This window comes from Balaenoptera acutorostrata, chromosome 10 (genome assembly GCF_949987535.1).
Source record: "Balaenoptera acutorostrata chromosome 10, mBalAcu1.1, whole genome shotgun sequence".
Classification (NCBI taxonomy): Eukaryota; Metazoa; Chordata; class Mammalia; order Artiodactyla; family Balaenopteridae; genus Balaenoptera; species Balaenoptera acutorostrata.
Genome location: NC_080073.1, coordinates 39,801,853 through 39,818,195, shown reverse-complemented (window position 1 = coordinate 39,818,195; position 16,343 = coordinate 39,801,853). Strand labels below are relative to the sequence as shown.

Below are 16,343 nucleotides of genomic sequence, written 5' to 3'. Positions count from 1 at the left end.
TTTGTTTGTAGTAAGATATCCAGAGTTTTCTAGTTTTAAGAGGGAAGACTAGTGAGGAATGGGGCTATTCCATCTTGGCCTGGACCAGAAGTTGGCATTAATGTATTTTAAAACTGAGTTTATTTTCCCCCATTATTTATTGATCTACCTTGAGTATTTTAAGCACTGGCTTCCCAAGTGTGTGATGTATTCTTAAGCCAATGTATCTCTCATCTCTCAGGGGCAATCTTTTTTTTTTTTTTTTTGTGGGCCGCACCACATGTGGGACCCTAGTTCCCTGACCAGGGATTGAACCTAAGTCCTCTGTTCTGGAAGCGAGGAGTCTTAACCACTGGACCGCCAGGGAAGTCTCTCTCATGGGCATTCTTTTTTTAACATCTTTATTGGAGTATAATTGCTTTACAATGGTGTGTTAGTTTCTGCTTTATAACAAAGTGAATCAGTTGTACATATACATATATCCCCATATCTCCTCCCTCTTGCGTCTCCCTCCCACCCCTCTAGGTGGTCACAAAGCACCGAGCTGATCTCCCTGTGCTATGCGGCTGCTTCCCACTAGCTATCTATTTTACATTTGGTAGTATATGTAAGTCCATGCCACTCTCTCACTTCATCCCAGCTTACCCTTCCCCCTCCCCGTGTCTTCAAGTCCATTCTCTACGTCTGCGTCTTTATTCCTGTCCTGCCTCAGGGGCATTCTTAATTCTACATTAGTATAGCACAATAAAGTGTTCTAGTATGCCTTTAAAATGTGATTTTATTTGAGGAAATATGTTGATAATTCCAAGGTATATATTTAATTCTGCTTGTAGGATAAATGGAAACAAATTATCATAGATGTGAACATTTTAAAAGTGAAATTTGGAATCTGTACAAGAGGATGATTGTTTTGTTTAAGAAGGAAGAGAATTATATATTTTGAAGGCTTGATAATGAAGGAAGCAAGGTGGGTCATGTATAATAGAGGATAGGATCATAGCAGTACTGTGCCTAAGACATCCTAGTAAAGTTCTGTTTCCCAGAATATGGCTATCAGCCTTTCTAGTCATCTAAATCTACTGAATATTGGCATGGACCAATGAATAAATAGATGGCCAAACACAGAGAAAAGTTAGTCCTAGGATAGATAGAGATGGAAAACATGGTTGGCAGAGCTTTCAATGACACTTATTTTTCTAGGCTGTCTCTTGTACAGAGTTATCCCCCCTCTCTCTACTTGCCTGATAAAAATATAAATGGAAAATGTAGTAAGAGCTGACACAACTGCAAGGTCACAAGACCAAGTCTTTTCTCTGTAATTTGGAATAAATGGTTTGTTGATAAATCACTTCAGAGAAATGGAAAAACACATTGGTACAAAACCTTCCACAATGTCTTTCAGATAATTGGCTATAAAATAGAGTGTGAACCAACAGCCCAAGGACAGAGACCAAGAAGTAAGGGGAATTAATACCATGCTATGCAAGGAGAACCATTTCTCTAACTCACCAGTCCCCAAAGGGAGCCTTCTGAAGTGGCGACAATGGTAGCAGCTCTCGGGGTGTTGTACATCAGAGCTAGTTCTCCAAAACTGCCATGGTTGTCATACTGACCAACAGAGCGGGTTTGATTATCTTTTGTTACTAAAATATCATAGGTTCCCCTGGAAATAGAACAAGAAACAATTTTACTTATAATGGGCAGGTGTACATGAATAGAAGGTTGTTGTTATTGCGGAATTCCAACAGATTTTTGCTAGTATATAGAAATATAATAGATTTTTGCATTTTGACTTTGTATTCTGTGACTTTGCTAAACTCAGTTATTAGTTTTAATGAGTGAACTCGGCATTTTCTAGAGGATCATGTCATCTGCAAACAAAGACAGCTTTATTTCTTCCTTTCCAATCTGTATGCCCTTCTTCCCTCCCGTCAGTCCTTCTCTCCTCACTCCATCTTTTCGTTTCCTTCTTTTTTCTTTGCTTTATTGCGTTGGTTAGGACCTACAGTATAATATAGCATTAAAGTGGTGAGAGGAGACATGCTTGTCTGGTTCTCCATCTTAAAGGGAAAACATTCAGTCTTTCACCATTAAGTATGAGGTTAGCTATAGGGTTTTTTTTTTTTTTATAAATGCCTTTAATCAGGTTGGAGAAAAGTCCCTTCTATTCCTAGTTTGCTGAGAGTTTTTATCATGGAAAGGTGTTGAATTTTGTCAAATGCTTTTCCTGCAGGTATTGAAATGATTGTATGGGTTTTCTTTTGTAGTCTGTTGAAAACTAGGATGTAGAACTGATTAAAATAAAGAAAAAAAATGATGCAATTCTCTATCTATTGATTGTTAATGATTGCTAAAGAAAAATATTCAGAATGGACAAACATTTGGAGAAACAGGCACTCTCAATACACCACTGAAGCAAATGTAAATGTTTTAAAGTTTCTGAAAGACAATTAACAACATAACAAATTCCTTAAAGAGACCCTTTGACATAGCAATTCCATTTCTAGGCACTCTGAAGGAGATAATCAGAGATATTGGAAAATATTTAACTGCAGGGATGCTCACCAGGTAATATTTATAAGAGCAAAAACCACAATTTAATCTGCTAACAATAGGGGATAGGTCAAGTATATGTCTATATTCATATTATGCAGTCAATATAAATCATGACATAGAATAATATTGTATTCCATGGCAAACTACTTCAAATAGATTTTAAAAATCAAGTCAATGTATATGGCCCAACATAAAAAGTATACATATAAATGTAATAAAGAGTTGACTACATTTTACATGTCTGTTAACAGCTTTCAAGCCTGACCACTCCCAATCCTTCTTCCTCTTCTGTCTCACATCTGGGAAAGCTGAGAAGAAAACCTGGGTGCTCCCTTATTTGGCACTGATGGGATATTCAAACAAAACTAGAGCCTGCCCATATATAAGAGTACTCTGACCTCAGCCCCACCCTCTAACCACCGTGAAACGCCAAGCCAGTCACCCCTCCCTGCTGTCTTAAATCATTTTTGGACCTCTTGGAAACCTGGCCTGTTCTCCCTTAAAAGCCTCATTATGTGAATGATAAATCTTTTCATACCCTCTTAGCTGTGTGTGTGGTATGATCAGTCTCAATATCTGAACCAAATTTGGGGTAATGGATCTGACCTAAGAGTAAAGCATAGGAAAAAAAAAAAAAAGAAAAGAAGAATATACTCTGGGGATGAAATTAGGGCTAAATTACTTTCCTGTTTTGTTTTGTTTTTCCCCTAAGTTTCCTACAAAGAGCCTCCACTTGTCTGATAAAAATCACTAGGTATCATATGTTACAGAAGAAGCAAAGAATAAAGCCAATCACTCAAATATCAGGTACACAGTACCAACCCTGCTCTCAAGGTAGCTTACCACTGAATAGGTAAGCTAACCTGTATTTGACCTGGTGGACAAAGCAAAAGTAACAAGGACACGAGTGGAATACATGGAACTCAGGGTAAATTCACTTACGTGTTTTTAGTCTCTCTTCCAGGAGACACTAGCAACTTAATTTTGGGAACAACACAAATAATTTCAGGAAGCCACAAAAGAGAGTCTTTCCTAACCTCTCTCACTTCGGTCCTCTTCCAAATAATGGGACATATTTTTCTCACTGTTGTTACCATCAAATTATGTAATAATTATCTATTTAACTATGTAATAGTTACCTACTTCTAGTCTCTCCAACTAGAAAATGAGTTTTTTGAGGTCAGGAACAATATCTTTTTAATAATTTATTAACAACCACTTTCACTGCACACAAAAGATAATTCCTCTCATTTACATGTGTAGTAACAAATCATTCCCTTTGTAGACAGGTATTTCAACCTATAAGCCATGGATATGTGCAGGTAAATGCTTATTTCCCAGACTGCAGGTACCTACTGGGAGATCTGTCTTGGTGAGGGAGCACACGGCAGAGCAAGGGGGAAAGGTGGCTGTTGGAAGTGGTGATATAACTTAAAAAAATTATTCTGTCACTACTTACAGAATTCTATGAAGGAAGCATGAGCATAACAGATAAAACAGTCTTTAAGAAGACATTATTTGTATCATCTTTACTCTTTAAATAAAACATTTCTTTCCTAACCCTAACTGTAATCATCTGTCGCAGTATCAAGGGCCAAAATGTTACCCAAGGAGTACGTTCTTTTTTTTTTTTTAACGTTTATTTATTTTTTAAATTAATTAATTACTTATTTATTTTTGGCTGCGTTGGGTCTTCTTTGCTGCGTGCGGGCTTTCTCTAGTTGCGGCGAACGGGGGCTACTCTTTGTTGCGGTGCGCAGGCTTCTCATTGCAGTGGCTTCTCTTGTTGGAGAGCACAGGCTCTAGGCACGCGGGCTTCAGTAGTTGTGGTGCGCGGGCTCAGTAGTTGTGGCTTGTGGGCTCTAGAGCGCAAGCTCAGTAGTTGTGGTGCTAAGTCGGGCTTAGGTGCTCTGCAGCATGTGGGATCTTCCTGGACCAGGGCTCGAACCTGTGTCCCCTGCATTTGCAGGCGGATTCTTAACCACTGCGCCACCAGGGAAGTCCAAATAGTACATTCTTGAACATTTTCCTGAACGAGCAAAAGGCTCGACGAGACAGGGTACCAGCTGAATCTAGTACAGCTAGCTACTTGATTGAAATGAAAAGACCCTTAAAAATCTTAAAAATCAGGAAAGCAACTGGAAAAAAATGAATAAGGTCTGCAGAGTAGATGAGAGTACTGTATAAAATGTTAATATCTGATTTTTACAATTGATCTCTGCTTATGTAAGAGAATATTCTATTTTTAGGAAATATACACTGACGTATTCAGAGGTAAAAGGGCTTATACCTGCAACTTACTTTCAAACAATAAAGCTAATGTGGTAAAACATTAATCTGGGGAACCTAGGTTTATAAGAATTTTTTTGTACTATTTGTGTAACGTTTCTATAACTCTGAAATTACTTCAAAAGAAAAAATGAAAAATAATTAATGGAAGATATTAGGTGAAGCAACATCTTATTGATCTTAAACTCTGGTGAGGGTGTTCCTTTCAGGACTGAGGAGGGGTCAGAAGGAGTCCTCCAGGTGATACTAATAGCTCAAGAGGTTAGGACACACCAGGGCGAGCAGGTCAAACCCACATATTTCATGTCTCCCAACATGATTTATACCTGGAACAGAGCCAGAAGGGGCCAGAGGTATGGAGGTTGAGGCAGTATACTCATGTGTAAAATGAGGCTAGGACTGAATGATCCAGATGACAATAAAGTGTTACGGTTATTCTTTAGAAAATCAATTCACTTGAACACTTGCAAATAACATGTTTATAAAGCATAGCTTGCACATTTCACCTAATTGTAGTAGTGGCAACCCAAGTATGGGTTGTACTGAGGACTCAGGGCAGCAGTAGATAGAGAAAGGCAGGCTGTGGACAGAGAGGGGCAAGCTTTGAGAAGCTTGTTCACGTGGCCCTAAGTCCTGTCTGGGCTGAACAAAGCATAGGGTAAAGCACTTGCCCTGAATCATGAATCTTATTAAGTATAGCCGTGCAATTGCAAAACTCCATCTCCTACCGTTCAATGACATAAAAGTTGTCCCCATCATCTCCTTGGTCAATGACATGCTCATCAACTTTGACTGTCCTTTCAAACATGGCATCGAGGACTTGAGAAAGCTGTTCCTGCAGGGAACACACAAGGAGAAAAGATGGCTTTTACATTTGTGGGGGAAAAAAAACTATGCTTATCCTAGTTGGTGACTACATGGTAGATGGTAGAAGTCCCCACATCAGACTATTCCCCACATTCAAGCAGAAACCTAAGGGCTGTCTGAAACAAATGCTTTCCTGTGGCCATTCAGCTTTGCATCTCCACATATACAGCACAGTTGCCAAGTTTTCTGAGGCAGCGTTGTTTTGAAAAAACATTCTATAATGTACGCAAAAACAGGTATCTAAATCATGGTGCCTATTCTCCCAGCCACACCCACAAGACTGTCACCTGCCTTGATGGCTCTACTATGTCAGGTGTAAAGCCATGTGATGCCACCTTACTCCAGGTGTTGATATTAACAGGCTCATCAAGGCTAAAAGGCTGAGATGGCCTCAGAGGTTATCTCATGGAACAGCACAACAACTACAACTACTAGCCAAGCACATCACTTTACCTCTCTGAGACTCAGTTTCTTCATATGCAAAAAAGGGTTTAATAAATAGTTTCTAGCTCATCAACTTTTATGACTAAAGGAGAAAAATCTAAGGAAAGTATATGTCACATAACAGGTACTCAATAAACGGGATCTATTACCAGACATGTAATACTGCTACAATCATTTATACACAACACATACAATTACTTACTTACCAATATTACCTGCCATAACCAGAAGGTAACTGTACCAGTAAGTATAATGAAAACAAAACAATGCTATTAAATTCTAACAAAATTGTGGTCTCAGTCTAGGGCCAGCATCCCTCTGTCAGGGAAATCAGTTACTGTTACGGAGCACTAAATACCAGTTTCAACTCAGAGAAAGACTTTGCCTTTGGAGGAATGTGGATTGAAGATCTGACAAGGAAATAATTTTATTGCTGCATAATTCCATGTGATTTAGTGTTCTGTCAGTGTGACTGTGCTAGCTAAAATAACGTATCACCAAAAAGCACCTCTTTAGTTCCATAGTTCCAGGGGTGTTGAATACTGTATAAGCTGACAAATACTAAAAAGGAAGGCTTGCTACTCATGTGTCATCCACGTTAATGTGGAATGTGAGCTCAGTGTTGCCCGAAATCTCATGTTTAAATACAAGTAACAAATTAAAGTTTTCACATACAATACAGACCAAACACACACATCTATACCTGGCTGTATCTGGCCTGTGGGCTGTCCATTGGCAGCCTCATGTTTTGAGTAACTCTTCTTTTTCTGGCCTGGACTCTTCAGAAACATCAGTGTCATGAGATACAGAATAAGGCATGGGGGAAGCAATCTGGGTTACAGGGGACTAAAATCATACCATGACAACCAAAAGCAACATGTGACTCAGGACTGGAAAACAAAACAAAAAAGCCAAAGAAAACTTTACAGGGAAAATCTTAAAAGCAGTTCATACATACTTATATATGTGCCTACATATACACACAAGAAACAGTGTAAATGTGGCAAAATGTTAACAACTGGTCAATCTAGGTCAAGAATATAAGAATGTTCATGGTACTATTCTTTGACTTTTCTGTAAATTTGAAAATTTAAAAACAAAGGTTTGGGAAGTAAATTTTTAAAAAATGGAAACAAATATACTCACTGGAATGGCTAAAATTTGAAAAGACAGATAATATCAAATGTTGGTTAAGGATACAGAACAATTGGAAATGTCATGTATTGTTGGAAGGAATGCAAAATGGTATAACCACTTTGAAAAACATCTGGTAGATTTTTACAATATCAAACATATACCTACCCTATGACTCAGCAATTTTGCCCTCAGGTATTTTACTGAAGAGAAATGAAAAAAAAAGTTCACAAAAAGACTTGTATAAAATGTCCAGAGCATTATTTATAAGAGCTAAAAGCAAGAAATAGACCAGGTATCCATTGTCAGAAGAATGGATAAACAAACTGGTATTTTCATATAATGGAATACTTCTCAGCAATAAAAGGGAATGAACGAACATCACCAAAACAATGACACACTGACATCATGGATCCCTTGATATGATGCTCTGAGAAGGACACAATAGAATTTCTGTGTAGTCTGGCCAAAGATATATAACCACATTTCAATCATGAGGAAACATCAGACAAATTCAAATTGAGGTATATTCTATAACGTAATTAACCAGTACTCTTCAAAGTGTCAGGATCATGAAATACTAGAAAGGACTGCAAACTATCGCAAATTGGAGGAGACTAAGGAGAAATAACAGCTAAGTGCAATGTGGGTTTCTGGACTGGATTATTAACTAGGAAAAAAAAATTAGTGAGAAAACTAATGAAATTTGAACAAGGTTTTTAGTTTAACTAATGGTATTGTAACAATGTCATTTTCCTGGTTTTGATAATTGTACTATGGTTATGTAAGATGCTAACATTGGCGGAAGCTGGATGAGGGGTATATGGGAACTCTACTATTTTTACAACTTCTTTATAAGTCTAAAACTAGTTCAAAACAAAAAGTGAAAAAAGAAAATGGAATGTTGAACAATAAGAAACAATCTCAAAAATATTGTGCTGAGTGAAAGGAATCTCTCACAACAGAGTATATATTGTATGATTCCACTTATATGAAATTCTAGAAGGCAAAATTAATTTATGGTAGAACAAATCAAAATAGAAGTTGCCTCTGGGGGGAGGTGAACAAGAATTGATCATGAAGGGGCATAAGGAAACTTTTTGGGGTGGTGGCAATATTCTACATCTTGATAGGGGTTTGGATTACCTAAGTGTATGCTTTTGTCAAACCTAAGTACACTTAAAATTCATGCATGCATTTCATTATATGCAAACTTTACATTAAAAAGCTATAAACAAATATTGAACCATAGTTCATGATATGCATGCTAAAGTATTTAAGGGAAATATACTGAGATCTCCAATTTACTCTGAAATTATCCTAAAAAATAAGATGGGTTAATGCAGGGGCCAGCAAACAGCTGACTGTTTTTGTAAATAATGTTTTATTGGAACACAGCCATATCCTTTCATTTATGCATTGTCTATGGTTGCTTTCCTGCTACAATAATGAAGTTGAGTAGTTGTGACAGAAATATTTAATATCTGGTTCTTTAAGCAAAAGTTTGCCAACCCCTTGGTTGAGGGTAGACAGTATATCATGTGACAAGCATAGTAAAATGTTAATGTTAGAATCAAGGCAGTGGATAAATACATGTTCTCTAAAATCCTTTCCACTTTATTGTATCTGAATATTTTCATGATAAAATGTTAGAAAAATATAATTAAATCTGAAAATTCAGTTATCATTTTTCAAGACTGAAATGGTAAAATGATGTTCTCCAGCACTAAGAAAAATCTGAATACTAGACTGACACAGCAACTTCTTTAGAACATCTGCTAGTATAAAATTTACAAGGGGTTTCATTCACAGTAGATAAAGAAGTAAGTCCCCTTTCCATTGATACAGATGGGTCTTCCAGGGAAAACAGCTGACACAGACTATTATTTCTTACAACCAGCCTTTCCTTGAACTCATGGTCCTTGTTTTATTCAATCTCAGACTAATAAAATTCTGATTAAAGTTCTCGCTATTCCTATAACCACGCAGCTACCAAACAGTCTGGTTTACAGACACCAGGGATAGTTGATTCCCTTGATTGATACAACATGAACTCATGTTTGACCAGCCAGATTCCCAGAAGGCTGTGGGGGTATCTTCAGAAGACATACTTGCAGGAGCTGGGTAGTAGGAGAATTCCATTTCCCATCCTTCCTGTCTCTGCACATTCTGGGATTCCCCAGCAGGCCCAGCACCTCAGCCATTCATGTGGCTTCAGCATGTGGCCGTCAAAGTACAGAAGGAACAGGAAATGTGAAGCATCTCTGTCCTCAGGAGGTAGCCCTGTTTTCCATCTCCACCAAGAGAGGGAAGACAGGCACAGGCACAGATCCTGTGCTGGGGCCCTAAAGACACACACCACTCTGTGTGTGCCCCATGCCTGAGGTCTTCACTGAGAAATAATCATAAGAGGTGCCTTACACCAAAGGAGTGAGAAGCAGTCACACACTTCCAGTGGGTTAACGGCTACCGGCAGAGAGGACGCCACACTGGCATCTTTGGAGAAATTACTCTGCAGCATAAATAAAGACCCTCCAAACTAAGCCAGGGTCATGCAAACCTGAGCATTTCCTTTTAATATGACCCAACTGCATGGTCCTCAAATGGTATTGCCTTGGAGGAGTACCAAAGCAGTTCAGAGAAATACTAAAAGTCATCTGAAAAGCTCATTATGGATTACAGTGCTCAACACAATGCAAACATTTGCAAGTAAGAAGAAGCTAAGGTTTTAATGCCTCATATGGCTGTGGCTAAGATGCTAAAAACTGTTTAAATGATGAATAGGACAAAAGCCAAAAGCCAAAAATATTTTAAAAATCAATGTTACCTGATCAAGATTTTTGAAAAGAAGAATATCTTTGCAAGCTTCCTGAAGTCTGCACCTCTGTTGATCAGTTTTAGGATGAATCACCTGCCAATCCAAATAAAACAAGGGAAAATTTTTTATTCTATTTTAAAATATTACTTAACTTACAAATTGGTCTATTTCTTTCTCCGAAAAATGGGAAAAATTAAGAGCATGTTTACTATAATTTTAACTCTATACAAATACCAAGCAGTACCCTGATCATGTACAGGAAATATGATAGGGGTGAAGAGTACCCACCCTGGACCACCCACTGGCTGTGTGGCTGGCAGCAAGTCAGCTATCCACTGGGAGCCTCAGAGTCCCCAACCGAAAAGCAGAAGGTCACATATCATTCATTCAACAAATATTAAGCATCGACTAGGTGCCAGGCACCGTCTCAGCTCTGGGGACATAGCAGTGAACACAAGACAAAAACACCTGCTTTCACATTCAATAAATACATAAAGTATGTTAGAGTGACAAGGCTAAGGAGAAAATAAGGTAGGGAAGGGTGCATGTATGAGTGTGCATGTGCGTGTGTGCGTCCAGATGAGGCCTGAGAAGGTGACATTTGTAAAGATCCCAAGGAACCGAGGACAACCTGAGGGAGTGAGTAATGTGGATATCTCTAAGAAGAGCACCTCAAGCAGAAGGAACAGCAAGTGAAAACAAGGTCTTATGGTTGGTTAATAGCATGTCTGAGAAAAACCAGGAGACAGGTGTGACTGATGCAGAGCGAGGGGAAAAGATCAGGAAGAGACCAGGTTTGGGGGTTAGGTGGAGGGCATTGTAGATCACAGATCTGGAACTTTTCTCTAGTGACATGGGGGCAATCTGAGGGTTCTGACAGAGGAAGGAAAGAGATCTAATGTTTTTAAAGGCTCATGCTGGCTCCTGAGTGAAGAACCGCCTTGAGGGAGGCAACAGTGAAAGCCAGAAAGCTACTGTGATTATCCTAGTGCTAAATGGTGGTGGATAGGACCAAGGTGGTAGCCATGAAGGTGTTGAGAAGTACTGGAATTTTAAATATGTTTTGAAGACTGAGCCTATCAGATTTGCTGAAAAATTGAATGTGGGTATGAAAAAATGAGAGGAGCTGAGGGTGACCTTAAAATTTTGGACCTGAGCAACAGGAAGTTTGGAGCTGCCAGGAAGTGAGCTGGGGAAGACTGTGGGTGAAAAAGAATGTCTAAATGGAAATAGTCAGGAGCTCAGTATGAGTTGTCTATTAAAATGTAAGTGGAGATGGCAAGTAAACAACCGCTATACAAGCTAGAGTTCAAACCTCAACAGCTTAGTATTACTAGTAATATTAGTGATATCTACAAAATTAGAATTGTCATAAGGATTAAATGAGCTAATATAGGCAGTGTTTAAAACAGAACCTGGCATTTAGTAGGTGCTCAAAAACTATTACTCCTATTACTAATACTACAGATATTTAATAAATGTTTATTGAACTAAAAAAAATAATTATTGCCTAGTATAGCTGTTATAATTGAGAGACCCATCAAGCTCCTTCCTAAGTATTGTCTTCACCCTAAAAAAAGTACATTGCTTAAATTGACCAGAAATAACAGATGTCAAAAGTGTTAAGTAATTTAAATATGTGATATTAAAAAGTTAGTAAAAAAAGCTTTAACTTTTTAAAGTCATCAAAATTTTACAATATCTAAAATAAAAAATTTTAAAACCTACATGTTTATTATATTCACACAATGGTAGCATTTTATTATTAGAATACTTCAGAAAGCTTTCATAGTCTACTCATTTTAAGGCACACTTGAAAGATCATTAAAGTTTCCCTTATAACATCAATCTTTTAAAAAAGATGGTTCAAATTTGCTTTTATAAAAGTAATTTGTTAATTGTACAAAAATTTAAAAACCTGAGTTTTTAAAAAAAGCACCCAAAAATCAACCATAGTCCTACAACAACTACTGTTAATATCTGGGATATATCCTTCCAGGTATAAATCTTTGCACAAACAAGTAAATAAGTAAATAGGTAGACAGACGGATAGGTATTTTTAAATTATTTTTTATTTTATAAAATGCTCTATAAAATGTACTTCAAATATACATCATCCCATGTCATTAAGCCCAGTCCTGTACCATCATTTCCAATTGCTGCAGATTCTCTTGACTTGAATGTACCATAATTTAGCCCCTGGCATCCCTATTTTGGTTCATTTATGTTGCTTCCATTTTTCAATTTTACAATACTGCAATAATCTCCTTAGAAAGGACCCAACTGTTAGGGATGAATTCTCCTTCACGTAACTGCTGAGTCAGTTGGCTTGACTAAGTATAAAGCTCTGACAGCTACAGCTAGGCATCCCTTCTTACCATATCCTCAACCAATCTTGCTTTCATTCTTCTTAATAACTGTCAATCTGTTAGATAAAAGATGGCATCTTGCTGAGATTTTAATTTGTATTTATTTTAAATGTCAGCATGATTAGATTTGGTATGTAGAGGAGGAGGGGAGTGAGTGGGGACTAAAATTATTCTACCTAATACCTTTGCTGCAGTTCTTACCCTTGGATCAGTATCCTCCTCTTCCTCATCAGGGTTATAGGTCTCAGCACAGACTAAATTTGGAGAGAAAAAAATAATGAGAAAAATAAATAAAACAGATGTGTGTTTTACTAGAAAATAGGAAATGGACACAATTTTCTTTTACTCACTGTTTTCTAAAGCTATAATGATTTTTGTAATCCCTTCCTTCAATTAACAAATATATTAAGTACCTAGTAATGCCAGGCATTTTGTTAGTGATGAAAAGCCAGCTCTCTAGGGATTGGTAGTCCAAACAGGAGAGAGATGATAAAAAATATTATCTACTAAATTCTATGGTAGCAGCAAGGACAAGCAAGGAAGTGCTGTCTCTGCTGAGCTACGAAGCAGGGACGGAAAACCAAAAAGTACAGTATATGCAATATAAACATATGGATATGGAATTGGAGTAATTACAAAAAGAGTCAATTACAATAAAATATCTCAATATCATTATGTACATGAATGACTTAAAAGTAAAAATTTTAAACAAAGTAAATACTATGTGTCAGGTTCTGTTCTAGGTACAATATTATATAAATCTAAAACCAACTTGATTTTCTTTGCAGGTAACCTGTGTTTGCACCAGCGGGCCACAGGACATGTCTTTGTCGTAAAGCAAAGATTTAAAAAATATTAACTGAACAATTGTTTATAATAGCAGAATATCATAAATGATATAAGTACCCATTTGAATCATACAGCTATAAGAAAGAATGAGGAAGATCCCCATAGGCTAATAAATAGTGAGTTCTAGGGGAAAAAAAGGCAAAAATAGCAAGGTGAAGAATACACCTTGCTTGTACATATATTACATAGTATGCTGTCCCTTCCATAAAGAAGGACTTCCATGATAAAGGAGAGCTAAGAATTGGGGGAGGGGGACTTCCCTGGTGGTCCAGTGGTTAAGAATCCACCTTCCAATGCAGGGGACGCGGGTTCGATCCGATCCCGGTTGGGGAACCAAGATCCCACATGCCGCGGGGCAACTAAGCCTGCATGCTGCAACCACTGAGCCCGTGCACTCCAGAGCCCAAGCACCACAACTAGAGAGAAGCCCACGTGCTGCAACGAAAGATGCAGCATGTTGAGGGGAAGATCCTGTGCGCCACAACTAAGACCCAATGCAGCCAAAAAACAAGGGGGGGAGGGAATAAATATATAAATATGAATATATATGCAAAAAAATTTAACCTATTTATTTTTTCAAAAGGAAACAAAAGAAGGATAAACCAGAAAGTAATAAAATTGTTTCCTAGGTAGGCAGAAACAAAAAAGAAGGGATAGGGAAGGGAATGAAACTTCTCTAAGAAAATTCGTTTATATAGTTTTGACATTTAAGCCATGTTAAAATGTTTTATATATTTAAAAAATTAAATTGATAAGGATGGAAGGACCCTAAAACTGAATACAAAGAGAAACAAATGAACCTAACCACATATCAGGTTGATAACATAACCACAGAGAAGGAAAGGAGAATTATTTTAAGTAGCTTCTGAACATAGTACTGTAACCATCCACCCTCAGTGGGATATATTCCAACGACAAAAAAGAACTGCTATTTGCAGTGGTACAGTAATTCCAAAACTCCTCTGTGTACTACAGTTGTGAGTAAACAAATATACAGCCAGATGTTTTTCACTGGAGAAAAGGGGAATAAAATTATGGAACAGAAGAAAGCTTAGAATTGGAGATGTCAGTACAAGTCATGATTTTAAAATCTTACCCTTAGGTGTCACAATGGTAGACACAATGAATTATCTAGTGAATAAAAAAGTTAGTGTCCTCACTAACAAAACTGTTTTGCCAGGAATGATCTAGATGTGACCACTGGTGTTGCCTAGAATGCAACAAACCTGCTCCTTCTTCACAATAAGTTTCTTACAGGCCATTACAGCTAGGGAAATTTTTCTTCTAATAAATCCTCAATTATCTGCAATAACTGTGTGACCTGGCTTGATTTACTTCAAATCTCCACCTTCTCTTCTGCATAATGGAGCTATCAGTAGTGATTCCCCTCTGAGAACCGTTATAAGGATTCCAATAAACAAGTGCCTGGCACACAGGATGCAGTAAATGCCAACTCTTTGAACTATTACTATTATCACTTCTGTTTCATTTGTCCTGGTTTTCTGGAATATTAATTATCATTATTTTGGTTCTATTCTCTATCTTAGTTCTTTCAACAACTGTCCTTTCTTCAAAGCTGTCTTCTATCACAGATTTTACTCTTAACAATTTTGGTTTTTTTGTCCTATGTATTTAATTCCTGTTTATTGTGTTTAGTTTTCTTATAGTCTTTCCTTATCATACCCATTTCTCTTTTCATTTTAGCCTATTCTTTCCTTGGCTTTCTACTCAGAATTCATAAAGGCAATGATTTTTTGCATTCTATGAGCATTTTGTAGTGGACTTTTCTAATCTTCATTCCTCTTATATCCTTAATCTGCCAAATTCATTCATAAGCCTTGTATTGTTTGTTAGGGTTTATTTCTTATTTGTTAGCAGGCAAGAAATATAAAAGTTTCTTGACCCTATGCTCAATTCTTTTGTATGATGGCTAAAAATCTCTATATATCTATAATGAGGGGATAAGATGATATATACCACTCTCAACTTAACTCCTGATTTCTTAGAGACATTTACTCATTGCAGCCCTGGTCTAGCTTGTGTCCCAGCTTCCCCTTCCTCATTGATTCTCTGACCTAATGGAATACCTGAGAAATGGTGACTCCCAGCATGACCTGTACACAGGACTCCCTTCCCTGCCCAGTCTACTTGTGTGGACCACGCCTTCTGTACTGTAATGCCATCAACACTCTGCCTGTCTAACAGGGACCCAGTATCCTTAAATAGATGGAGAAAAATCAGGGAGAAGGGAGTAAGAGGATAGGCACCATTCTAGTCCCTAAAACAGCATCAGGTAATGTTCTGCAGAGAGTACTGCCCAGCCCTTGGTGGTGCAGGCTTTTGTAGCTGAGCCAGGGAAGTGATAATGGGATGTAGACAATGACTTTCTTTCTATCTTTCTCCAAGCCATTCCTGTTTCCATAAGGAAACAAGTTTATCTCAGATCTGTCCTAAAGATTAAGGCAGACACCTTCCTGAGTTCCTAGATGTTATTGCTGCCACTTTTCACATCTTCATAGGTATTTGGGTAGGGGGCTGAGGAAGCTGCTGTTGAGGGCAGCTAACCAGACACTATTTTAAACTGCAAACCTCTTGGTTCTTTGCACTCTTGATTAATGTTGTCATTATCAGCCCAGCTTTCTAAACCAGAAATTTAGAACTCACCATGGCTTCCTTCTTTCACCTCTTACCCAATGAATACATCAGATTCTACCTCAGAAATATTCTCATATTTGACCTTTTTTCAGTCTACTCTAACTGCTACTCCTTGGTCCAGGATTTCAAAATGTCTTAGAAATACGCATTTTAAAAAACTTCATTTTGGAGACAGATGGATATATGAGTATTATTATACTAACTTTCTCTACTTTTGCATATGTATGAAAATATTCATTTAAGAAGTTGAAAATAATAAGCCTTTAATGATGAGACTGACAGGACAGGATCTTACTGATAATGACACTTAGTCTTGAGCTAGCCTATTTCCAGGCTTGCTTTTCCTCTGAGTTTGGAGGAAAGTATTTTAGCAACTTAGCTCA

At 37.6% G+C, this 16,343-nt stretch overlaps 1 protein-coding gene across 1 annotated transcript in view; it reads right to left on the bottom strand.

Annotated features, from left to right (window-relative positions):
* Positions 1–16,343, bottom strand: part of PRKAR2A (protein kinase cAMP-dependent type II regulatory subunit alpha) — an 84,115-nt gene that overhangs the window by 19,220 nt on the left and 48,552 nt on the right. The window contains exons 3-6 of the mRNA XM_007168901.2: positions 12,658–12,710; positions 10,097–10,180; positions 5,553–5,659; positions 1,489–1,642 (exon numbers count right to left, since the gene is read on the bottom strand). Coding sequence (XP_007168963.2) covers positions 1,489–1,642; positions 5,553–5,659; positions 10,097–10,180; positions 12,658–12,710 — 398 coding nt within the window. The remainder of the gene's footprint in view (positions 1–1,488; positions 1,643–5,552; positions 5,660–10,096; positions 10,181–12,657; positions 12,711–16,343) is intronic.